General features: G+C 47.6%; 1 protein-coding gene across 22 annotated transcripts in view; it reads right to left on the bottom strand.

Annotated features, from left to right (window-relative positions):
- The window catches only part of LOC139989767 (protein turtle), a 156,689-nt gene that overhangs the window by 24,843 nt on the left and 106,883 nt on the right, over nt 1-24,963 (bottom strand). For 17 of the 22 annotated variants that reach the window (XR_011800404.1, XR_011800405.1, XM_072008335.1 and 14 more), the window contains 5 exons: nt 20,996-21,120; nt 19,628-19,795; nt 19,092-19,390; nt 13,692-13,825; nt 1,088-1,319 (listed from right to left, as the gene is read on the bottom strand). Coding sequence is in view for 20 of the 22 variants with exons in the window: in XM_072008335.1 (XP_071864436.1) it covers nt 1,088-1,319; nt 13,692-13,825; nt 19,092-19,390; nt 19,628-19,776 (814 nt within the window). In the remaining 2 variants the exon portion in view is untranslated. The remainder of the gene's footprint in view (nt 1-1,087; nt 1,320-13,691; nt 13,826-19,091; nt 19,391-19,627; nt 19,796-20,995; nt 21,121-24,963) is intronic. The other 5 variants (XM_072008338.1, XM_072008344.1, XM_072008342.1 and 2 more) reach the window with 3 other exon arrangements.

Below are 24,963 nucleotides of genomic sequence, written 5' to 3'. Positions count from 1 at the left end.
ATGAGAACATAGACGTAGAGGTGTGACGATACAGACAGAGAAAAGAAAGAGAGTAGTACGCATCGTTTCCTAAAACATCTAAATACTTTCCTTCCTCGCGGCCGTTCGTCATAGTTTATGGGCAAACAAAACGCGGCAATAGATTTTCCTTTCTCTTGGCCAGCATTTTTCCTCTTTTTTCGTCCCTATCGCCTGGTTCGATGACTCCATCGCGACGTCGTCGTCGACACACTGACGTAACGCGTAAAACTTTATCGCGTCGCTCGACGAAAGAATTGAATTGAATTCCCAAGAAACGACGATGCTCTCTTTTCCTTTTTTCTCCATCCTTTTTATTCCCCTTGTTTCGTTTCTCTTATCAGCGACTCTTTCTCTCTCGCGCGCGTGTGCGCATTTTCGTTTTATTCGCGATAGGGGGAGATCAGGATCGACAGCGTTCGTCATTCGGAGATATAAAAATTCGCGGATCGTTGGAAACCGAGCCAGGAATAAGATTCGTCCCTGGTTTCGTACAACTTTTCTTTCGTTAGACACTTTCTCTGACGAAAACACGGTACTCGTCGCGATCATAAAATCTTGTTAAGCGCGAGATAATATTAATGGGACTGCTTCGAGGTAAAATCGATGCAAAACTTGGCCAACTCGGATCCAACGCGAATGGAATTTTCAACTTAAATTACATTCGTGACAGAACGTTCGAGACACGAACTTCCATTATCGCAGTTAAGTCCTTTTTAATCGATATTGTGACGTCGCATAATCGCGTTTTTTGACCCAGTAACTTTTCTTAAGTAGAATTTCTTGGCCGATCAACTACGGTCAAGCGTAAAACGTGAACGCCAGCTTTTAAGATACAGTAGACCGCCCAGATACTCCGACGTCAGCTGACAGATGGGGAATCGCGCGATTAGGTTGATCGTTCGCGCAGAATCTTCGGAACCGATACATCGAACAGCGACGCTGAGTTCGCCGATATCCAAGCACGTTATCGAACAGTAGGTGTAATATACCGGCTTTCGACGGGACGATCGGTTAACGAAGAAAAGCGATAGCGTATCATGATCGTTCTCAAATGAAAAGTACTCACCGTGGACATCCAGGTGGAACCAGGTACCGTTCTTGTGACTGTTAGGCGACCTGTTGAGGAAGACGACCTTGCACTCGTACCATCCTTGATCGCTCTCGCGGATGTCAGTCAAGTTGAGGCTCGCCACGCCATACGGTGAATTCGGCGAAACTCTCGAGACTCGACCTTCGTAACCTTCGCCACTGTGGGTCGGATACGACTCGTACCATATGTATATTGGTATCTCCTGCCCCTTGCACCAACACCAACACGCAACATAAACGAAGGATCGCCATGAACACGTACATACTGGTGCGAGACTCGCTTCGGTATATGCTGGACGCTTCGTTTTCGATTTCGCGAAGCTCGTCGTCCCTGCCATTTCGTGTTGGGTATCGACGTTCTTCGGTTCATCGACAGTTCCACGAACATGATTGGCGAATAAATCAGTGGAAAGCATAGTAGAAAATGGAATCCGCGGGACGCATAAGCGACACGTTATCATTAAAAAGAGGCGAAAAATTCGAATCTGCTCGCACCAGCTGTCGGCTAATGAAATGACAAATGACGAAAGACAGAGGATGCAGCGTGTGTGAAGAGCGGAAACGATCTACGGCCGCGATTGGTCGCCGAGTCACCGAGTCGGCGAGCTCTCTCCGCGCGAACGACTGAACGTAACGAGCATGGCCTCTTCCTTCCCTCTAATTCAACGCGCCGGAAGATCCTCTTAAATTTTCATGCTCGTTACGTTCGCCCGGCCGAGGACGGCACGACAACTGTCATTTTCCATGCAAGTCTCTATGGCAAACAAAGGAATTCGTTGTACGCCGATGAAAAAGTAATCTACAAGGCACAGACCGTGCGTTGATAGAGAGAAGGCGCTGCTGGAAAATCACTGGTGACACGAAACTTTTATGGGATTCGTGGGATACGTGCCATGCAAAGTCGAGATACCCGTCGATCCTAGATTATTCCTTGAGGATTGCGTGTTTTTAAAACGATAGATCGCGAGCCAGCTGTTATTTTCGATCGGCCGTCGAATAACTTCGTTATCGAGGATCGGCGGTTTGTCTCGATCTATAGTAAAGTAAAGTCTGACACACAAAAAGGGAGGCATGCGACTAAATGGATCTATACATCGGTGAAGAACCGGTAAAGAATGATCGGTCTCGATCAATTCCGTGTTTCTCGTAGAAACGAGAAAAATAAAATCGGTTAATATTTCAACCGGTTAGTTACGTGGCCATTCATGAAAATTGTGGTCTGCGAAGCCAGATGATGCCAGAGAATCGTGGTGAAGCGCGTGTATTAAAACGAGCAGCGGCATTGTGTATTAACGTGTTAACTGCTACCTGTGCAACGACTTACGCACCGTTTCGTCGCTAGTAATCAAATTACACGTTGTAGAACGCATTTGCATTTTCGAAGCACGATCAAAGGCCGGCGCGGCGGACCACTGAATCAGCGGCACTCGGCGAACGCTTCCTCGTTCGATCGTTCTCGTTTTGAAAGACTGTCGCGTGCTGTTGCCGCTCGTCTATTGATTGCTCGATCGAGCCGATATCGATGCTTATCGGAATCGAGCGACGAGGAAGGAGTCGAGAGACAGAAATCGGTCGCTGAAACGGTGGACTACTCGTGTCTGGCAGGGAACTAGGCTATTCTACTGCCGCGCGTTTAGCACTGCGCGATTCTCGCAAAAAAAGGGAACAGAGAAAAGAAGGTGGAAGAGAGAAAACGAAGGAGAAGAAAAAGAGGAAGACGAAGACGAAGAACAAAAAACGTGACAAACGTTGAGTGACGATCGTACGTTGGCCATTGACTGCCCCAGTTGATGGTTTCTATTTCGAGCTGGCCTACTTGCGACGGTGAACAGCGTCGCGTCGTAGTCGTCGTGCTTGCAAGCTCGAACCACAGTGATTTCGATATTATTCTCCCTCGAGCCACGGAACTCGTTCGATATTGCGATTTCGTGGTAAGTTGTCGCGTTTGCTTCGCCGTTCTATACGTATAGTCTTGAACAAACGACGAACGAATGCGTTCCCGTGTCTCAAAATTTCGAACGAGGAAAACAATTGGTTCCTTTTCCAGGCTAAAAACTCCCTTGTTCCGATTCGTTTCGCCCCGTGTCCCGAACGCGAAACAAATTTAACGCCATCGAGTTCCTTGTATATCTGCTCATGTGCATACTGTTCGTGCATCTAGTCGCAAGCAACGATTTCATTTTCTTTGTGAATTGGATAGACCGACGAATAAACGTAGAGATAGACCTAGATTTGGATTTAACCGAAAAACTGAAAGAGGGCAGAAAAGATGCCAAGAGAAGTGCGCGTAACCGGAATAAATTACGGATCTAAATGGCATACAGAGGAGTGGTCCAAACTACCTACTTTTTCGACGGTTTCTAGCGGCGCTTGTTTTTTTTTTTTTTTTTTTTTGTTATTTACGAGGCATAAGAAAAAGGTCGGGAAAGAAGCGTTCGCGAGGAAAAGCACGTTCCCTAGATGGAAGGTACGATTTCGTCAGTAGTTACGAGACGGAGCGGAATAAGTCGTAGCGTTTTGCACGAACACTCCGCGATTACAGCTACGCGCTCCGCTCATGTAGGTCAGGTGTCTTTCTTTTATTTTCCCAGTTTGGCTTCTCTCATCTCGTATCGTTCTAGACGCCTATCAGCGGTCGCGAATATCTGCGAGATTAATCTCTGTGCTGCTTCTTATTTCGTTACAAGTGCATCGTATATTTTCGAAGCAAGCAAAGTTTGGTAACACGTTCCTCTTGCCCCAACAATCCACGAACCATCTACCCACAAACTACTTTAGAAATTTCAGGAATCATCCTCTTTTCGCAGTCACCGAGGAACGATTTAACTTCTAACTAATTTCTTCTTAAAACATGAATCACGATAATTACTGCTTGCGTTTTAAGAAAAAATCTTCGAGATTTCGCACTCATTGTTTTTCTTTCAACCGAAATAGAGAGAGTGAGCCGAACATCTGCACCTGCACGCGGTGCGTATTTCGGTGATTTTCATAATTCATTGTTAGACGAACCACAACTATTTCCTCCCACCATGTCTGCGTCTATTTCGCGAATTCTGATATTTATGAAGCTTGTCGGTTTCTCCGGAGATTGAGCTAAATCCCTCGCCAACCGAACCAGTGAAATGTTAACGAGGCGTGTGAGAGTTCCAAAACGGAATCCTTCCGTTCAACGTTTGTTCGCGTACCTGCCAACGGACTTGGTGCAAATTTAAATGTAAATTGTTCACGCGGGGATGGACCGGTTCGTTAATATCGAGCGGCCAATTTGCAAAAGCAACTTCGTCACCGCGAAAGAACGGTCTGGCACGTTCGCAATTCACTGTGTTCCCAACTTTCGACCGGCTTGCAATTTGCTTCTACGCTTTGTTTCGACGCTCTGGCGTTCGGGACTTTCTTCTTGAACGTTGGAACGTCTTACGCTCAAAATGGAAATGCGATAACACGGCGTGTGAAAGCGTGAGTTCTTTGAGAAAACCTCGGTCGTGGTCGTTATAGTTTTTGCGCGAGAAAACAAGAAGAAAGGATAACTAAACGCTTTTGTCGTTGCCTCGCGAAACTCTTCTTTAACAGGATACATCCAGTGTTTCGTGATATTGATATAATTTCGATCTTAATTACTCTCGATGATCTTCCAGCGATCTTGACCGTCAATGACGCAACCTCAATGACTTCTCGCCATTTTCAAAGCTGTCTACGCTTCTTTGCTATGACCTTGATGATTCGTCTTTTATAGAATGTGCACTAGAAACACAAATGCTTTTTCCTCGCTGAAGAAATAGACAAAGTAATTGGCAGGTAACCTTGGAACACTTCTCTTTTACTCGTTTGAACACATTTTCGTGGCTAAGTCGACGACCTGCTCGAAAATTTTGTCAAAGAATAACTTTCTCCTATCGGGAATCTTTGTGGTTTAAAACGTCTGCACCAAGCTCCGTTTAATGAAAAGCGCGTGGCTATAATTCGAAAAGTTCGCGAAACTAGCTTTGTCTCGTTCGTTCAGGAGAAAACATCGACGCTGGTGGTCATGAAAAGTTCCATTTTCTGTCCGGTATCGTTTATGAATCTTGGTACCGTTCCTGGGACTCGTTTTAGTTCGCGAGAAGTGCTCTACGATCCAATGAAACGGAGGAATTTCAAATTTCCAAACTTGTTAGGTTCGCCCGCCAACTTGGTCAATGCTCCTCCACGGAAAACTTATTGCGGAGATATCGTGTTCACAGAGGACAATTCACTCCAACACTCCGGCTGAACTAATACGACGAGAGAAGTATCTCGAATGCGGTACAAGTCGAATCGGTGTAATCAAACGACGACGCCCCTGTAGTCGAGTTTCCTCCTCGATTTCATTACTGCCTGTGTTCGACACGGCTTTCCTAATCGCGAACCAAATTCAAACTCCGATGCATTCTATCGGTACTATGTTCTCCGTTGGAGAATGATCCTGTGCGGTTAGTTTGCGTCGAAGTCGAAGAAATTACTGATACGACGCGAAACTAAATAGCGACGTTTTCGTCAGCGTATTGATTAATTCTAGCGCCTCCACAAACGTAGTCATCTTCGACGAAATCGTTCAAATCTTGATATGTATTTTATATATTATTACGTAAATAATTATATATATATATAATTATTTATTTATTTAAAGAAAGAAAGGAGAATCTGCCCGATTTGGCTAACTTCTTCTCATGACAAGAAGTCGCAGTTTAGAAGGATAAACTATTCATTACATATTTGAGTCGAAACACGACCCACGGCATTTCCGTGTCCGCCTCGGAAGCGAGAAAATTATTTTGACTTGAGAATGAACAGTGTGAACGCGTTTGGCGAGTATTTGCGTTCAGCCGACGGATTCTTTTCTGGCATTTATGTTAAGCGAGAATACTGCTATGAACGCGAGCACCCGTCGAGGGCGCTCTCGCATTCTGGCTGTGTATCCAGAAATGCGACCTCGCGCGATTCCGTTCCTTTTTAGAGCGATAATAAGGTTTCGTTGGATGCCGTGTACGCCGTCCTGGATTGTTTAATTCGACGTTGAAAGCCGTAGCGCGAGCGAGCTTCGTTTACGAGCAAGTGGCTCTTCGGTCGGCTGCGTTTCTAGAAAATAAATTAAGAGGAATGTACCACAAGTAGGTACTGATTTCTTCGAGTACGTTGCTTTGTTTTTTCGCATATTCGTTCCGCCATAGCTGTTGAGAATCGACTTTTCAGACGTGTCGGTATCTTATTGCTCCATGACGAAGGAGAAAAGTTTACCCCTGATCGCCATATATATCGAGCAAGTTACGTCAAAGTCATTTCTGGACTAGATTCTGCTAATTATCTCGTTAGACGGTTCATGTCGACGGTGGCATTAATAACAACAATGCCAGAAAAAGAAAGACGAAGCCACCAATTAGCGAAAATAACGAGGCGCTGAGCCCCGAACCTGTGACGAATGAAGAAGACAGAAATGTACGACAGGTAGAAGGATGGCGTAGCCTGGAATTTGCACGTGGAATCGAGCGTCCAAGAGGAGGGTAACCCTGACACAGTTGAGTAGTTCAACCTGGCTTCCGTGCGCTCTGCATTATGCATACAGACCTCCTAACCTCGTACGGTAACACACCACTGCACTGCTTGGGACAACGATTTCGGGCCAGGTGAGCACCCTATGCGACGCCGTTTCGTTTCGTTCTCGCATACATGAGCGGGCTTCTCCGGCAGGAAGAAAACGATCCTAAGAACACGGAAATCGTGCGAGGATCGGTCGCATAAAAACGATAACGATCGAACGCTGTTGGCCGGAAATAAGGGGACGCAGCATACAGACACGATGATACGGCCGCTCGAATATCGAGTTGCACGGATATCCGGGTAGAAAGGTAGTTGCACGAATGGAGAAGAGGACCGCATCGTTCTGCAGTCCTACACGCGTGGAAGATAGGAAAGAGATGAGGAATGACTCGGGATAGCGGTGTCGGGCGTCAAGCGCAACCGCTCAACGCAAGAACCGGCCGTGGGCTGGTTTATGTAATGTAAAGCTGGCCACGCGGGGGTGGTCGACGCTGTCCTATTTTTAAACCAACTACGGGTTAACCGGCTAACGTTCAATCGATAACGCGGGAGCAGCGTTTCTCAAACCGCCGCATCGACCACCGCAAACTTCCCAGAAGTTCCGTAGAGGACACGCGGCAAAAATTTATCTTTCACCCATGTTAATCGATTTTTACTCGAACGGCGGCTATCGCGAGTTACACGCTTTCGTCGTTGGTCGTTAAACCGCATAATTACAAACTCATCGAGATTTGCTGCACTGTGTCGATAGCGCTGCGTGCGACGAACATTTCCTCGCGAATTCGTAAGATTATGAAGAAAATTTAAATCGTACAGTGACGAACTATACGGGAACCCAGGCGTTAGATTACTTTCGACAACTTTCCGACAAAGCCTTTACGGTATCGTATTATCGTGGACTCATCGTTCTTTCATCATATGAAAATTAATTCCACCTTAAACTCCCATAACAAGATTTTCACCTTATATCAGCCAAACGACTCGTTCGGGCTTCGACCAAATTTACATTTCGTGTAAGCGGGCCGTTCATACCAGAGCTGATTTGCATACTAACGAGCACACCCTTCTTTTCCCAGATCGGAAGTTGCGGTTTGAAAAGGTCGCGAAACGCGTTTCCTTACCCGAAATTTTCTTCGTTAATTGCAAATTATCCGAGACTCGTGACGGCCGCATGGCGCTGCGGTATATTTGGAGCGTAAAATTGCTTCTTCACCGTACAAATTGTAATGGCGAGGCCAATACACCGCGTCTTTCTCTTGTTTCCTTTTCCGTTCTCTGGTAATATGGTTTTTAAATGCAACGGTGGGTCTCGCAGAATATCGCGTGGCCTCGCGAAATAAAACTGGCTCCTTCTGCCGCCACTCACAAGGCGCATCTTCCAAGAAAACCTAATTACTAACTCGCGCTCGAAACAACGAGTCCTACTCGCCTAGAAATAGTCGGAGCCAGCAGTGAGATTTGAATTTTCTTCTTGTTTACGCTGCCGGGCAGATAATTAACCTGGCGGTACAGTGGAAGGGAGAGGAGGAAAAATGGATGTGACAAAGTCGGAGGTCCCGAGTTTTTATTTCGTCGCGGACAGGCAGGACCAGGAATGTTGTCGAGCGGGAGGAGAAAAATATTCGGTCGGACCTTGGTTGGGAAACCTGCCAGGTTGTGGGCAAGTTTCGCAAACTTCAGAGTGGGTGTTCCTCGAGAGACTGTCGGTGGAGCAAGGGCCAGGAGTCAGGTTTCCTGTGGGAGTGAATGTCTTCCCGAGTGGAAATGTCGGAGAAATTGAATTGCAAGGAGACTCTATTCCTCTTTTTCTTGCCGAGACGCATACACGTACACGTTCCCCTTACCCGCGTTAGCCTGGTTTCCCGTTTTTCCTTTCAGACCTCCTTCCCTTCTTTTTCCCCTCCTTCCTTTCTTTGCCCATTCGCATAGTTCACTCCTGCCTCCATTTGTTTCATTAGATTACGCTACACCCCACGTTGCGTCGAGTCGCGGCTGAAACGTCCACCCTCCTCTCCACCGTCCGTCAACTAGCCTGCATGTCTCTGGTCACCCTCCGATTCTCGTCTCGTCTCTAGACCCCTGTTGGGAATAGAGAAGTGCCGCAAACAGCAAGAGAAACCTCGCCTCGTTACCATCGCTCCGCTGCACCCGCCCCTTTAGCATTAACACGTTTCTTCGCAAGCGTTTATTTTTTAGCAACTACCGTGACGCGCGTCAAAAGTCTCCCTTCCACTTTTCCGACAGTTCCTCCTCGAGTCTCACGTTTTTTCCGTCGTGGGTGTACCGCGATTCTACATCCCGCCGTCGTGCGTTCGATGATATGTTATAATACAACATGTTAACGCGATTTCGTAGCTCGAAAGGCATCCGAAGCGAGCGTAAAGACTATTTCACGGCACACGAGTATTTCGTTCGATTGACGTTCTACAAGAACGCTCGAAATGAAAGCCAGATCTTCGACTTGACGTGCTCGAGAGGTCTTGGAAGACTATCTAGAAACAGTCTCGATGGGAGGCCGAGTGTCTGCCTGCTCGTTGTATTCTATTAGGCGGAATGAGAATATCGTTTAGATAAACGCGATGCAATTGAGCGGCACATTGCCACGGCTTCTCGTTATTTGGCATCGATCCAGGATATTCGATAATTGTTCTCGTGTCTGGACTTATGCTCGCCTACACCATCTTGCCTCACCAGACGCTCAGAAACAGGGGGAAAAACGGGGAAATGCACATAGAGAAACACGGCGCTCTCGTATGCAAAAGCCCGATGCGGGTTTCCTCTTCTATCCGCTTACGCAGAACCCGGCAAAGCCGACAAAGTGCAAATAAAACGCGCTTCCATGTTCCGTCTCTGCTGGTACATGCATGGTTTGTGGTCGCAAACAAAGAAAGAATAAACCGGAATACTGAAACGAGCCGCATCAGGGCTGCATCCGAGTTTCGAAGCTTGAAATCATTTTTCCGTGGATACGATTCGCGGATGCCGGTCCAAACGATCGACTCTCCAATTATCTCGATGTATCTCCTTTTTGTTTCGAAATAAGCATCCCTGTCAACGATAGGATCCAACGTTCTAGCTCTACAAAGTTCAGCGCGCTTCCGTGCCATCGCCGCGTGTCGTTCGTTTTCCGCGGCGATTGGAAAAGCGCACGCATCGAATGAACGAGAGACGAGACGAGACGTATGAGAGGAGCGGAAAGTGTAGAGGAAGCGCGTGAAAAGCGATCGCTGAGACCACCGCACGGGCGGAAAAAAAGTCGGACGAGAAGAGAAATTAGTTGTCAGTCGCAGTGGCATTGGGTGAATCGAGGGGTAAGGCAGAAGCGGATACGGTAAAGTCCCCGCCACCCCGTCATCCCCCGCGTGATTTATGCACGCATAAAAAAGAAAACGGGCTGCCCCTCTTCCATCTCTTCCCACTGGGGTAGTAGAATCGCCTGGAAATGGAAATGGAAATAGCCATGGTGCATCGTTCCAACGCCCGACACCTCCAGCTCGCTTTCAAATCCGTTTTGCGGCAAAAAAATCCTCGCCAAGACTCGGCTCTACACCTTAATTCTCGTTTATTTTGACCTACACCTGCCTCGTAATTAAGTCAGTGACTTGACTGCGAATCGGTCAACTCCTCGGGACTCCTCGTTCGTCGCCTATCTTTCGTTCAAACCGAATATGACATATTTATATCGTCCTGCTCATTAAATCGATGAACAAAGGGCGGATTGTCGCCGGCAAACGTCTCTATCGAGTAAAACGTAGATTATTAGGAGGGTCACGGAGGGAAACAGGCGGTTCGATGATAAGCAGAGTACGACGTCATTGTGGCTAGGATCAACTTATATCGATTCAATCCCAGAGCGGTATTGCGACCACATGGCAAGTCTGTATACACTTAGTTGCCGATCGTCCATTGTCGGAAGAAAAGGCCGCCACCGCGCGAAATAGCGCGGCATAGCACGATACAGTGAGGCGCGACGCGCGGAAACGGATGCGATTGTCATTGCGGCAATCATCGTATTGTCACGCGGAATCGATTGTTCGATTAATTAATTGCACGATGGACACGCAGGTTTATCGAGTCAATATTGAATTCACGATTAATGCGTTTCAGTCGACCAGTGGAGCCGGTAATCGTCCCGAAATCCGGTGTCACTCGGCGGTGAACGCGCGACTCACTCGCTTTGCGTTTTGTTTACCGACAAAAACTTTCCACCAGTCGATTACCGCGTCTCCGGGTAATCCAAGACTCAGCTTTTGTTTCATCCTAAACGTTGACGCGAGCGAACGCGATCACAGGGGAACAAAGTCTGTTGGGTTTTTAAGTCGAGAAATTATCCAGGTTCGTTTGTTTCCAGTATTTCATGGCCGTGGGAGAGGATTAAAGAGCAACGACACAAAGGGAAGCAACGCAACATACGTCCAGACGTGACTCTGGGATTAGTCCCGCGGAAACTACGGCATGCAGGGTGCGACTGGTTCGTAAAGACGAGATAATGCATCGCAGGCACAGCTACAATCTTTTAATGCTACACTGACGATACAAGGCCATTCGTCTTGTGGCATGTTAAATACGAGGTCATGCTCGCGTACGGGCCTCGGCCTGCCCGACAGAAATCGCCGGCTTTCCCGAGGGATCGGGGACTCTCACTTCCCCCGCCTTTCACGCCGATTAGAAAGGTCGACGTGTCCAACGAACGCCAGCGAATCCCTGCGAGCCGATCGACCGCGTTCCTCGTTCATGCAAAAGCACCAGATGTTAGAGAGACAGAGACGTGATTTTCTGATTTCCCGCCTCCGACAGGAAGTGAAAGCGCATTACCCCGTATTATTGTCTACCGATTGACAAGCTCGACGGGGTTCGTAAAAGATTCGACGTCCTCGTAAAACATCCAACGTCATTTCAACGTTACGTACCAGAAATCGCTGTTGCACAGTTTCCAAAAGCGTGATTCGAAGGACGTCGAGCGAATCAAACGGAAGGAAACGAGCAATGAATGCGATGCAAGTTTCAAGCTCGTCAATCGTGGGGACCGTAATGCGGAAACGCTGTTTCGAGCTAGACTTTGATAGACAGTCAGAAACGTGACTCACAGATTGAACAGATTATCGTAGCAGCCCAAAGAGGAAGGCAAAAGATTCATAGATGGCTTATGATCGAGTCGTTGGACAGGTGGTAGGATCACAAGATATCGGGGATAGGGCGAACGCGAGACGAGGAACGAGACTTTCTCCTTCCCTCTCAAAACGGTGCAACGAACTCTCCATGATAAAAGAGGAGTCGCGCAACGGCGTGGCGCGGCGCCGCGGCGGCTCGGCCGCGAAAACGGGCGACGCTACGTCGATCGTTGTGATGACGCGCGACTTAATAAAAAATTAATTGGTCGCCGCTCGTCTGGTCGACGAGTCGATGTTCACATTGGAAACTAGCGCCAACTATATCGATCGACGGCGGCAGATCGGGAGGGGAAACCGTCAATTTAGAATCCGCGTTAATTAACCGACCACGATGCTGCGGATGAAACCAACTTGCTGTTCGACGGTGGTGACATGCGAACAAAGGAGACGCAAAGTGTCGCGCGTTCTTTTCAGGACCGCTACGCGACGCGATGCCGCGACGCCAAGCGAACGTCATGGTCGCGTTACGATGATTCGCGTGGGATGCGTGTGAATGAAAGAGAGACGGTTATACAGATTTGCGCGAATGATTCCAACTATAGTCGGCTACTGGGTCGTTGCCTGAGAGAACGTGTGATCGGATGACTTTGTTGTTGATCGACGTAGAAAACGTGCTCTGCCCTCTCCAGTCCGGATCAGATACATACGTATATACCAAGTAATACAGTATCGTGGCAACAAAATATACAATAACGATATATCGATAATACGTAACGTTAGTTTAAACTACGCGAACGGAAAGCCAATGGCGTATTCCGCTCCAGCTGGGAACGAGAGGCGTGTCCCGTTCGCCGCCGATTCCAACCAAAACGAAAAAACGTAAGCACGTAAGCCAACAAATCATCGAATAAACAATTCAAAGTATCGTCGACAATCATCGCAATATGCTTTAAGAAACGTAATGTGTGCTCACGGGGCCCCGCTTCCTGTTACCGATCCTGTCTCTGGTATCGCCGCATTTTTCACCGAGCTTTCCGCAATAAAGTGCCGCGATGCCGCCCACGCGAACGCATAAAACCCCCAAAGTAACGGGTCGCTTTAACGATCGAATATCGCCTAGCATGGTCATTTCGATCCTCTACCGACCTCCATAAATTGCTCGCGCGTATTTCAGAATCGAACGATGCGGGTTGCGCGCACCTGGATACCTTCGTTGCTTATCGCGTCCGAGGGAAAGCTGCGCTTTCCAAATGGTACACAAAACGGTATCGTACCAAACGGTATTGGCTCGTGCCGCGTCTACGATACGATACGACCGTGTTTATTTCCGTTGCACACCGATACCAACGTGTCGCATTCGTCCATTTGGATTTGTGGGCACAGAAACAAACGTGAAGAACCCGCGAATCGGTTTCCAACGCGAAAAAAATCGGAAGGTACGTTGCTTGGTACTGAGTTTAGGCGTCGAGAAAATTGGAAGGGTTCGCGGAGAGACGATCATGAAGAGATATACGATATACGGAACAGCCGGTGAACGGAACTGTCGCTTGCAAAAAAAGCGATAAAAAAAGATTCGGTCGCGTAGCTTGCGCGAGAGCGCTATTCATTCGTGCACAAGACTCTCTTCGCCGGCATCACCGACGTCCGGTATCATGCTCCAATTCCTAATTACACAACGTTCGACCAGCGAACTAAGAAGAAATCTGTGATTTAACGATCCAATCGAGTCGCGACGATTTCATCGAATTTTCAGCCCGGCAAAGCAAAGAATCGGTATGCGATCAGAAAGTTTGTCGAAAGACGGTGCAGTGATACGATCGCCGATACCAGAACGCAGGTTACTGGTAAGGTGTCGAGCGGGGCCCACGTACTTAACTCACGGATATAGAGAGCAGAGGTTGTCGTCCGATATCGTACCGTATCGCCTACCTTCTTCTCCCATTGGAGAACGTAGGGCACTGGGTGCTCACCGGGGAACTCTACGTGACAGTTGAAGACAACGCTCTCCCCCAGGATTGCCGTAATATGCACCGCGTCCTGGTGACAGAGACCTGAAACACAACATTTCAAACATCTTTACTCGCCGCTCCCTCGAATCGCCGCCAACTTTCTCCACAAAGAAACTCGTCCGAGCGCCGTCGCGTACTCGTCACATTCCGCCGCGGTATTTCTGCGAAAACTTGCCAACTCCGTCGCGTCTCTACGACGGCCGATAGATGTTTCGCAAGTCTGCCGGCTGACTTTCGCGCCCCCTTAACTTTTCCGCCGAGTTACAGGTCGCGCAGTCGACCAACTTCGTGATTTACCGAGGCAACTTCTGCGTTCGTATTTTCGCGACCCTTCCTTCCTTTTAAGTCTCCTTGCTATTATGCGAGCAAAAGCGTAACCGTACGTTCCAAAGAAACAATTGAACGAACGAACAAGCGCGTCGCGGTTTCCGCTCGGCAGAACTGGATTCTCGCAATGACGACGTCACGCGAGAGTCAGCCAACTTTAAGGACACTTCGGAAATTTGCGTGAAAGAGTTCAGAAACGGTTACGAAAAACTGGTATCGAACTGTCACGACAGTGGCACAGTTCCATTTGAACAACAGATCCGAGTTTGCTACGAATTCTCTTTGAATCAGACCGCGTACGAATGTGATCCGTTTGTCGCATCTACAGATATGCGTGACAAAGCTCTCTGCAATATTTTTTTCGCGGTTATTAAGTAAACGAACGTGTTGTAGTGCCGTGCGATCCACGTACGAATCACTGTCATTATTTCTCTCGTACCTCGTTAACGAAGCGTCTAAAAATCCTACATCGGCCAAACGGCACATTTTTACTGAAATCTGCTGATATTCCAATCGGGTAGAGTAAAGACAGATGATACCAGCACCCTTCTCCCTCTTTCTTCCTGGAACCTATAACCCTCCCTTTCCCTCTCGTTTTTCCTTCAAAATACACAAATTCCTAACGCTCTGAGAAATAAAAGCGACTTGAGCTTCGAGTAAACTGCAAGCTCGAAAGAGTGCTGACCGCGATAAGCAGAAACGGCGGTGTCATTAGCATTGCTAATAACGGCTTGTCAAAGTTATCGATATCATACGAAACAAGCGAAACGTTCACCTCGTATCTGGCTCGGGACAATCCTCTTATATCAAGTCCCGTACTCATTGCGCATAATAATACGAACCGAGGAACGCCCAACGAACATTTGTGTCCCATTACTGTGATTACCAAGTTCCAGCTGGGAGTGGCCCGCTCTCCGAAGCAACTGTTTTTATTTGTCGGCAATCGTTCAATTTTCCACCATACACATACGTAGTACACCATTTGTGCAAAAACAGTTTGACTTGCGGTGGAGACGCGATGCTAACGCCTTTTCGCGGTTCACGACGAAACGGAAACGAAGCTGTATCGATCGAAACGGAATAAGATCTAAATCTTTATGCGGGGAAATAGGATGGAGAAAGACAAAGAAGGCAAAACGAAGACCGTGTTAGACTAGGGTGTAGCCGCTTTTTGCCTGATCCTTTTTTCACCGGCAAGCCACCGTTCATCCGGGGAAAAAGCGGAAAAATCCGAAGAACCGCGTACGTGGCGTAGATAACAGCGCCGAGGGCGTTCGAAGCGGGCGTCCGCCCAAAAAACTAAATGAGAATTTCCGAAGAGAAGCCGCAGCAGTGTGAAAGCGATGTGAAAATTGTCTTCGTTCGCGGAACAATGGCTTACGAGCCTGTGGAACCTCTCTTGGGCGCGTGCGTCTTCGTGCCGGGGGATGAAAAATTACTACCAGGAAGAAAGGACTCGTCGAGCAGAACCGGTCTGATCCTTCCCGATTTCCCAGCCGTGGTACACCGCAAATTACTCCATCTTTTTCCGTAAACGGTTGAAGATCTGTCCACCTACAGTATTCTCTCTTTATCCTTATAGAATGTTTGACCAAGGATAGGAAGTAAAAGTTGGAAAAGAGAACGCGAGGAAAAATGGCGGATAAACGGAGTAAACAAAGCGCAAAAAGAGAACAGAGTCGAAGATTAGTTTCGAAAGCGGTGGATGGAGCGCCCTTGTCTTCGGCGCCGTCGAGTGCGCGACTTTGATCGCCACTCGAGCTTTCTTTCTATCCTCGTTCTGCCTATTGTCCAGATTACTGGCACGTTGGCGTTGTTCGTGGATGCATCACAGACGCGTTACAGCGGTATACATAGACGTAGGTACGTACGTAGGTACGTGGGAGAACATCGTTTCTTTGACAAAGTCCCTTCATCTTCGTGTTTTTTTTCTCGCGCGTTGTCTGTTTGTCCGACCGCTTGTATTGTTCTACTGCTTGCCCTATAAAGGACCCCACATGCTCGGCCGTTCTACTAGCGAAAACGTTGATCGTCGATGAACCGCGAGAAAGAGAAAAGTCTAAAGCGAAAATGTTCATACCGACCTCGGCCAAATGGCATCGCCTATTTTCATGATCCCTTTTTTCTCCTACTTTCGACAGCGTTTTACCGTGTTCCAGCTTTAGGTCCATCGAATACCACGGAACCACTCCTTCCATGCTCTGGATGACATGCATACGACACACAATTGAATACGCAAAGGCACGCGTACCAAGATACGGTGCTGGTTTTATCGCTCTACGGCAACTCCAAGGAGAAATCGAAGATGCGAGGAAGCTTGTAAGGAGCTTCTCATCTTCGTCTTCAAATTTTCAGTTAGCGGCGAACCGTGAAATTAAGGAAGCACTCGATCGGCATATCGTGTGCAAGGTGCAAATGGTTAAGCTTAAGCTCCATTCACACACGAGAACGCGACAGCTTTCGGACGCAGACGGGATGACACGGACGAAGCAATTAACCAAGGGCTAACGAGCATTCTCCCGTCTCGACTAACTTTCGCTTCGAGTATAGGTTTTAATTATTTAGCGTAATTGGATGCCCCTTGGTTAAGTATATATTCAGTAACTGAGTGAACGACCTCGGGTTCGAGCTCCGTGTGGTTTATCGGTCGGCAAGTCGACGCGAAATCGTCGAGCGCAGCGGAGTGGCCGAAGAGTGCTACGAAAATGCGTTCGACTCGGTGCTATGTTGCAAACATCAGACAAGTTTTTTCACTCGGCTCGATCGATCGACCAGCTCGCGTAGCTTCGCTACGTGTCGTTTGCCGTGTGGAACGGGCTTTAGGAAAGGGCAACGTACCCTCGAAGAAGGGACAACGTCATTTACAACTCGTTTCATCGCTTGCCATCTGGGCTGCTTTGAAGACAGCTACGAGGAAGAAACTGTAATCGTTGGTCGTCAACATGCGCGGATGCCTCAAGTACGCGTAATTTATGGCAACTATGTGCCGTTCCTCGAACTCCATCAGTTTCAGTAATCTGGAGAGCAACTTAATCGTACCCGAATGCGTCCGCGGATGATACTTACTCTACTTTGTTCGAAATCAACAACGATGATCCGGAAGAAATAATCGGAAGATGCTAGTCAAGGGCGGTGACTGGCACCACGAACTCCCTTTGATCGCGGGAACCTATCGGCGGAACTAAGTTCGTTTGCGTACGTAGGGAGTCTTCTTAAACGGCGAGACTGGCCTTTTCAGGCAAATTACATGCCCCAGTGAGCCCATTCGTCCGGCGGAATCAATTTAAAAACTGGCTGGGAGCAGCGGAGAAGTTGAAGGGGCACTTTGCGAGCGGCTAAGTTGCGAGACGAAGGTCGAAAGGTCCGGCGGAAAATAATTGGGAAATAAATAAATGACGGACATTAACTCGGAAAGTTGCTAGGCGAAACGAAAACGATGGCCGTCTCCGAAGCCGTGCAAATGGCGATCACAATGGCCGTCTTTGTTCGTTCTCCATGACTTACTCAACTTTCTGTATTAAACAACTTTTCCGCTAATTTTCCTCGCGATTCCCTTTTCCCCGTCTCTCCCTGATGCCGTTCTTTCTTTTCATCTTGTTCATTCGCCGGCAATTTTTGCGATAGTTTTCCTTCTCGTACGAACGAGAATCTCGCTAAACCTCGGTTCTGTAGCGACGTAGAGATATCGGCCCTCTCCGGAGAAAAAATGCTTTTTCGATTCATCGAGAAGAGACAGTAATAAAAAAGAGCTTTAATCGCATCGATGTTTTTCAGTTCTGTATACGCGTCATTAGCAGGATACATCGTGCTCGCGTTGAACAAGCTTTCCAGAAGGAGAGACGGAGTTTTAATGAAATTGTTTTCGCCGATGAAACTAACGAGCGTGGAAAGCAAATTAAAAAAAGGGAAAACATCCTTTGGAACGAGCAGGCATTGACGTCACTTTATTCATCTCGTCGTGGTAAATCAGTTAAATGCGCCGCGGCTTTTCATGCTTCCACGTAACAGTCGTAAATAAACGCGGTTACGCGAAAAATAGGCTTTCGCTCAATCGTTTTCTCTCGTCCGCCTGTTTCGTGGAATGCTCTTTCCAATCGTTAAGCGACATCGTTGCGAATTTTTGTCATATTTGTCCGATCGATCTACAAAGCGTTCGTTCGCGTTAACAAAGAGATTTTTCGTAAAATATTTAGTCGCCGCGAATGATTATTCCATCACCAAGGAAAAACGATTCCTCTCTCTTAGTGACGTTCGGGAACATTTATTTCATCCGCCAAGACAGCTTCTTTGAAATTGCAATGGTCGCGATGTACGTCGCTCGCGGTGACAAACAACCCTGGGTTTGACGGGAAAATATAGAACGACGACATGACGGTTCGGAGAAACGTCGAAGACAATTGCACCGGTAGAAAGAATAAAAAGAGAGCAAAAGATCGGCTCTTCGGCAAAAACAGCCGAATATAACGTTCGTGTCTACGAATAACCCGAGAAATCAATCGGTTCGGCGTTCGACAGAATCTCTAGACTCGATAGCGAAACGCATGAGCGAACAACCGAATGCACGCGTAATTGTACGCTATGGTGCAGATATGTATTACCAATTACGAGAGGTATCTCGACGGAAACTCTCTGCTCGATCTCAATCGACGTCATTACGGGTCTGGCCCACGCGCATCCAACCACGCCACACTGAATTCAAGATCGATCGGTCGATCGTACTTGAGAGACGATGGAAAGCTATTACCGTGACCCTGTAGGCTTGTTCTGATTACCGAGCTTCGCTAATTAATGTACAACTCGAGAAACCGGTAAACGGTAATGAAACAAACGCGTGCTCGACAATTCGAGCGGCAAGCACGAACGATTGTGCCGTCTCCGATCCCCTCGCGTGACGATTTATTCGACAATCACAATTTTCTCTCCATCAAAAAAAAAAAAAAAAAACAAAAGAGTAAAGAAATTAAATCTTCACGAAACGTACCTGGCGTGACGAAAAGCACGATACCGAGGAGCAGGGTCCTCGTTGCCACATCCGCGATCCATCGGATATCCCTGCGACACCATCGAAATCGATGCCTTTTCCCATTGACTCCTTCCTCCTTTTCAGCTGTGTTGATAGGTCTTGCGACGGAGAGCCGTAGCTTCCCGATTACGCCCGATCCGCCGTTCGAGCACCTCGAACCTTTCTCTTGTCCATTCCCCTCGTTCGCCTGTCGTCTGCACGGCCGGGAACCCGTACACGTGGGTTGACCGGAAGCGAGAGCCGCTTGCAAGTCAACTCTACCGGAAAAACGAATTTATCCCGCGTTAGAACGATTTCGCTGCTCGCTATATGTTCTCGAGATCGATTCGAGCGAACTCGACCGCTCCAGAACGGAATTAGAAATTCTTCCGGTCGAACGTTCCTTTACGAATGATCAGATACTTTGCTCTGCCTGGTCATCGCTCTTACGCGTTAGTAGTATCGCAGAAAATAAATAGAAAATTAGGCTGGCAAAGAAAATTGGCAGGCTTTACCTTTCTTCCTGGTCAAGGGTGCTCCCCTCGGATGCTTGGGAGCCATCGTGTCTTAAGGAACGAGGTCTCTGGGGACAAGCGCTTCCTGAAAACCGGGGCTCGAGCCTTCGCCGGAGGTCCGTGGCTTGTAGCCCTCCTCCGCCCCCCATACCCCCGCTCCCATAGTATCTGTAAATTATTAACGAACGTGTAAGCAAGGTTAGGTAGTGTGGAATTCGATAAGAGAGCTACTGTAAATAATGAAGGAAATAGGCCAATGTTTCGAGCGCAACGAGAAATTATTCAGCTTTACATGCCTTTTTCCGGAATCTACTCGCGTTACGACCTCTCCGAGTATCTCGGCGTTGTTTGTGTTGCTGTGCTCTAAACTCCGTACAAACGCGTGATTTCACCGATGCGTCGTTTATCCAACTTAATAGGTCGCTGAAAGCGCTGTTTTATCGAGGCGAGTATCTACAATGCTTGTGCGGCGTGCCTAAAATTTCCCACAACCTTATCCCCTCGAGACATCGTAGCGATAGGAGATCGAATCGGATTATACGCACAAGCACCGATAATTAATGATAGCAAGAAGTAAAACGATATCAACAAACGGCGTTTGCGTTTCAATTAAATCCAACGATAAATTATGCCGACGATCTAATCGCGCATTCGAATATAATTATACGTTTGCCACATCTGGTAATCAATGCGGTCAATAAATAGCAAAAGGCGTTTCTCTTGTTATTGAATCGCAATATTTTCAATTTGCACCGAACGAGCTACTTAATTCCGGAACGCGTAACACGAACGCGATAACCGCATGTCTCGGCCAGCTTGTTTTACCTCATTTATCGAGCGATGTAGTCACGAAAACGGCATAATGCCGTGAGATAGTGCCTTAATCGATTCGCCAGTCGTTTGATCCACGATTCCTATCGCGCAACTTGATTATTCTGCCGAGAACCGACTCGAACCAGCCGATAAGGGTTCGATTATTCGACTCAACCGCGAACTGATTTCTTCCTACACGTTGATTTTTTCGTTTGTTCGCGTTTGCTCGTAATCGTGATGATCGGCCTCCGCACTGTTTAACCTCTACGAGGAAACGAGGCGTGTTACGCCTCAGAGTCAAAGCAAATTCGTTGCCGCGTACCAAACCAGAGATATCGGACGTTGGACGAGGTTTTCGATGCGATCCGACCGTTCGCGCCACGATTTTCACCATCCTTCTCTCTAACCGCTTTAAACGGAGAATAAGATTTTTTTCCTATCACGAACAGAGAAACGGGACTAATTCTAAAGGCAATGTAATCCAACTATTCCACGACTACGACAGATCGTTGTTCGACCGATATTTGAAAAGAATCGGTGAAGCAGGGCACTTACCCCTGCCGTTCCGCCACCACTACCGCTGCCCGGATTGACCGCTCCCGGCGCCGATTTTCACCAACCTCGCCACTTCTTCAGCCGCCGCGACAGCCTTAGCCTCCACAGCGTGTCGCTATCATCACCTGTAAACCACCGACTCGTTAGCGTACGACCAAAGTACACGCGTCACGTATTCGAAAAGGGTGTCTGTCGTTCATGTTCGTTCCCTCGGCGTATGCTTACGTCGTTACTATCGTGTACGAACGTATTCTTCCGAAGGGTAGTTGGAATTCCGAGCAGGCGGTGCATGAATCGAATCGATTAGCGAAATACGTGCTCGTATCTGGAGACCGATCTGATCGATTCATGCTCGCTTCCTGGGAGAGAATCGATTCGGTACTTTGAACAGAAACTTTGGACAGGGGGATAATAATTATGTCGCTTTGAGCAGCCGCATGGATTGTGATGATCAAACGACCAGCATCGTGTTTCAGCAAACGACAAATATCTTCCAAAGAGGTCGATCATTTAATTGTAATCACGTTCGGTGCTTAACTACGATTTCTTGGCCTGAACGATCTTAGGAATCACGATCTACGCGCGATTAAGAGTGATCGGATACGATTCGGAAGAGAAATTAGAACGTGCTTGGGTTAATAATCGGATTCTCGGGATATCACCGTATTCGTATGGCTGTTCCGTGATTTCACCGCGAAACGGTCTTGTTGCTCGAGATTTCGGAGCTACCGGGTCGCAATAAAAACTGATTCTCGGATTCGGAGAGATCAACCTTTTGTACGCGCGTCATTCGCGTACGTTCGTAAAAGAGAGTACGGCTCGCCACCGTTTACGATTATTGGCCTTTAACGCCGATATTATTCCGCATAGAGTCTTGCGTTTTACTGCAGCAAGGTGAACTACATTTGACGTACGACGATCTGTTCACGACGCTTCCATGGTGATCGGCAATGAAGCGCGCCATAACATGGATTCAGTATGTTACGCGAAAGAGCCGACTGGTTGGAAACCGTCAGCACCTTCGACCAGGATTACACGCTGCTAATAGAAGACGCACGGGGATTAAAGGGATGCGTAGGGTGAAACGAGGTAGGGGGAAGAGAGTAGAAGAAGAGAAGGAGGAGGGTTAGTCGAACAATGGTACATGTCGTCCGCGCAATTCCCTCCTACCGAACGACCCACGACACCACCTGTCATAACTCGTCTTCGTGTTCCACGGTTATTAGCGCTGAGCCGGTGGGATTGACCAATATCTGCTACCCCTGTAATCCCTTGTTCCTTTCCATTTCCAACCTATCGCCACAAACGACGCACGCACCCGGATGAACCGAACGGGAAAAATGGTAACTACGACCAAATGAAATCTCCCGGATTTATCGAACATGCTATTTCTGCCGCGATTTTTTTTCCGGACTTCCGCGATATTCTTCATGGCTCGATGTCTTTAACCTCCCCTTGTATGACAAAGACTTTGCCACGATGGATAGAAAATCTTTCCTTTTTCCGAATTAAGTTTCTAGCGATCTACGCGATGCGCGAATCGTACGATTCACTCCCTTCGCGTCGAGTATTTTTGCGTGATACTCCACTACGTTCGATCTGCCTATTTGTCGACTAACTGACTCTTGTTGCCGATTCCTACGCAACACGACGTAATTTTTCGATTTTATCCACGTTCGATGAGATAATTACGATGAATTACCGATGGAACCGACAGCCGACCATATCCCAAAGAGAAGGCGATATGCGGCTACGGAAGGATTATTTCACCAGCAAATTTCTCGACGCTCTTTTTTCGGTTTATTAGTGACAACAGCGGTAATAAAGTGCGCGCTATTTATTGCGAACAATTGCCGACGTTCGAGTTTCCCTTGATGGCGGGATCGCTTTACGAGCTTTCCAATCAATTACGGAGGAAAGTAAGTTTATTACTTGTCCGCTTCGGCGAAATTGCCAAAAGTTCGTGGTCAATTTCACCTCTGTGATCCGACAGTCTCTGGCCCTCCGAGCTCGTATCGCGATAAACTTTATCCGCTGGCCGTCTGATACACAAGAAAATTAATTAGCGTGTCGGTACAAGCGTCGAGTCCGATGCAAATTTCGAGTTGCTACAGGGAGGAGTCCGCCGCAATTTCGGAGCAACCCCTAACGGAAGACAATTCGAATTAGGCATCACTGACGACGAATGTATCTTCTATTCCATTCGCATTCTTGTTATCATTATTAACGCGAGGATACGAGAGCGAAGTAAACCGTTTCGTCAGTTACGCGGCAAAGGGAGAAACTAATATGCAAATATTTTCAACGCACCGAAACATCGAATCGAAGTGAAAAAAAGGTCAAATCGGTAAGCGTTCACGGGTAATTTGACAATGCGGCAACAAACGCGGTTACCCGATTCAATTGCAACTGGCAGCTGATTCGATCAATTGTGAAAATTCGGCTGTGCTTTTTGTATTCTCGTATCACGTAACGAGTGGCGATTGCTATTCAAAATAGAAATTGCAGGGCCACCGGTGTATAAAGTTGTCTCCGTCATATCGATCCAATTACGGTCGCTCGTTCGTGTCCGCTTGACTTCCACATAAAATTTCTGCCGCGTCGAAATTTCCCCGGCCATACGACTCACGCCCTTTCCCCTTCTTAATCTACCCGTCTCGATTCTATCGCGTACTGTACCAAACGAACCCTATCGCTGTTTAGCTTCGCCTTCCAAAAATTGAAACATTCGCGGAGACTTTATCGATCGTAACTTCCGACTAGGCGCACTCATCTCGTGCCAACCATTTTACTTCGGCCGAAATAATCTTTCACAAGAAAATCGAGTAAACGCATTTAGCATCTTTCGAACGTGTAGATCCGAGCAGAGTAGACTGATCATTCGCAGTCGACGCTGTTTGAAACGTGTAGCAACGATGAAAGATGGTCGTACGGTTCCTCGACGCTGTCGCGTTACTTTCAAAATATCACGTCCGCGTGTCACTTAATCGTGTCATTTGGCATCCGGTCTTGCCCGTGCAGCTTCCTGCGCGCATTGTCAGCGCGGATCTCGTCGCAAATGCATATTCGCGTCAACACTGACCCCGGAGCCCTTTCAGCGACGTACACAAGAGCACCGCGCGTCTATTCGTCACGAAATCCGTTCGCGTGTCCTTGCGGCACGATGATGAACACGTTAATTATTACCGTCAAGGTTCCCTCGCCAAACTGCAGTGGTGGCCGATGGCAACAGAATTCCAGGCTAAAAGGGAACGAACCCGAGGTCAGTCGATGACGTTTCACCAACAAAATTGAAACAGACCTGTGAAAAGGATCGTCGAATGGCCCTCGCGAACGCTTCGCAATCGCAATGTTTGCTCTTTCTCGTCGAGAAGCCTCTGCCCGTGCTCTGTTACCTGGCGACCGCCCGCCAATCTTTTTTTCCCTTAATCACCAGCTTTCAAAACGAAATGGGTGTTGCGAACGCTCGTCGCGAGGGCTGAACTAATCGAAAATGATCGTGACAAGTATGGAATACTTTGCGGATAAGAATATCACAATATTGCGTATGGCTTTCTTCGCTAAATTGGGAAGAACTCGGTTAAAACGAGCCAATAAAGAAGAAACTTAGAACTCGTAATCGTTCTGTACCAAACGAGCATTGAACAATGAAAATAATGTCCAAGGGCTTAATTATGCAATGTCAATTAAATCTGCTGTTTCGTCCAGTTGATCCAATTATATCGTCGGTCAAACCGGATGAAATTCTCGTAACAATGCATTAAAACGAGCCCTTCTCCAGCGAACATTTTTAGCTCCTCGTGGCTTTTATCGGCTGAATCCTCGACGAAATATCGTCGCCGTCAGATTTCAAGGAAAGTTAAGAGTCCACGATGATCTTCTTTATAGGCAGAATTATCCGGAAGCGATAAAATGGACTTCCGTCGTCTCGAATACGTCTTTTAACCGTCTCGAAAAAAAAGCGGAAT

The sequence above is a fragment of the Bombus fervidus genome, chromosome 8 (genome assembly GCF_041682495.2).
Source record: "Bombus fervidus isolate BK054 chromosome 8, iyBomFerv1, whole genome shotgun sequence".
Classification (NCBI taxonomy): Eukaryota; Metazoa; Arthropoda; class Insecta; order Hymenoptera; family Apidae; genus Bombus; species Bombus fervidus.
The sequence above is the reverse complement of the archived record's forward strand: the minus strand, read 5'-3'. Positions and strand labels throughout refer to the sequence as shown.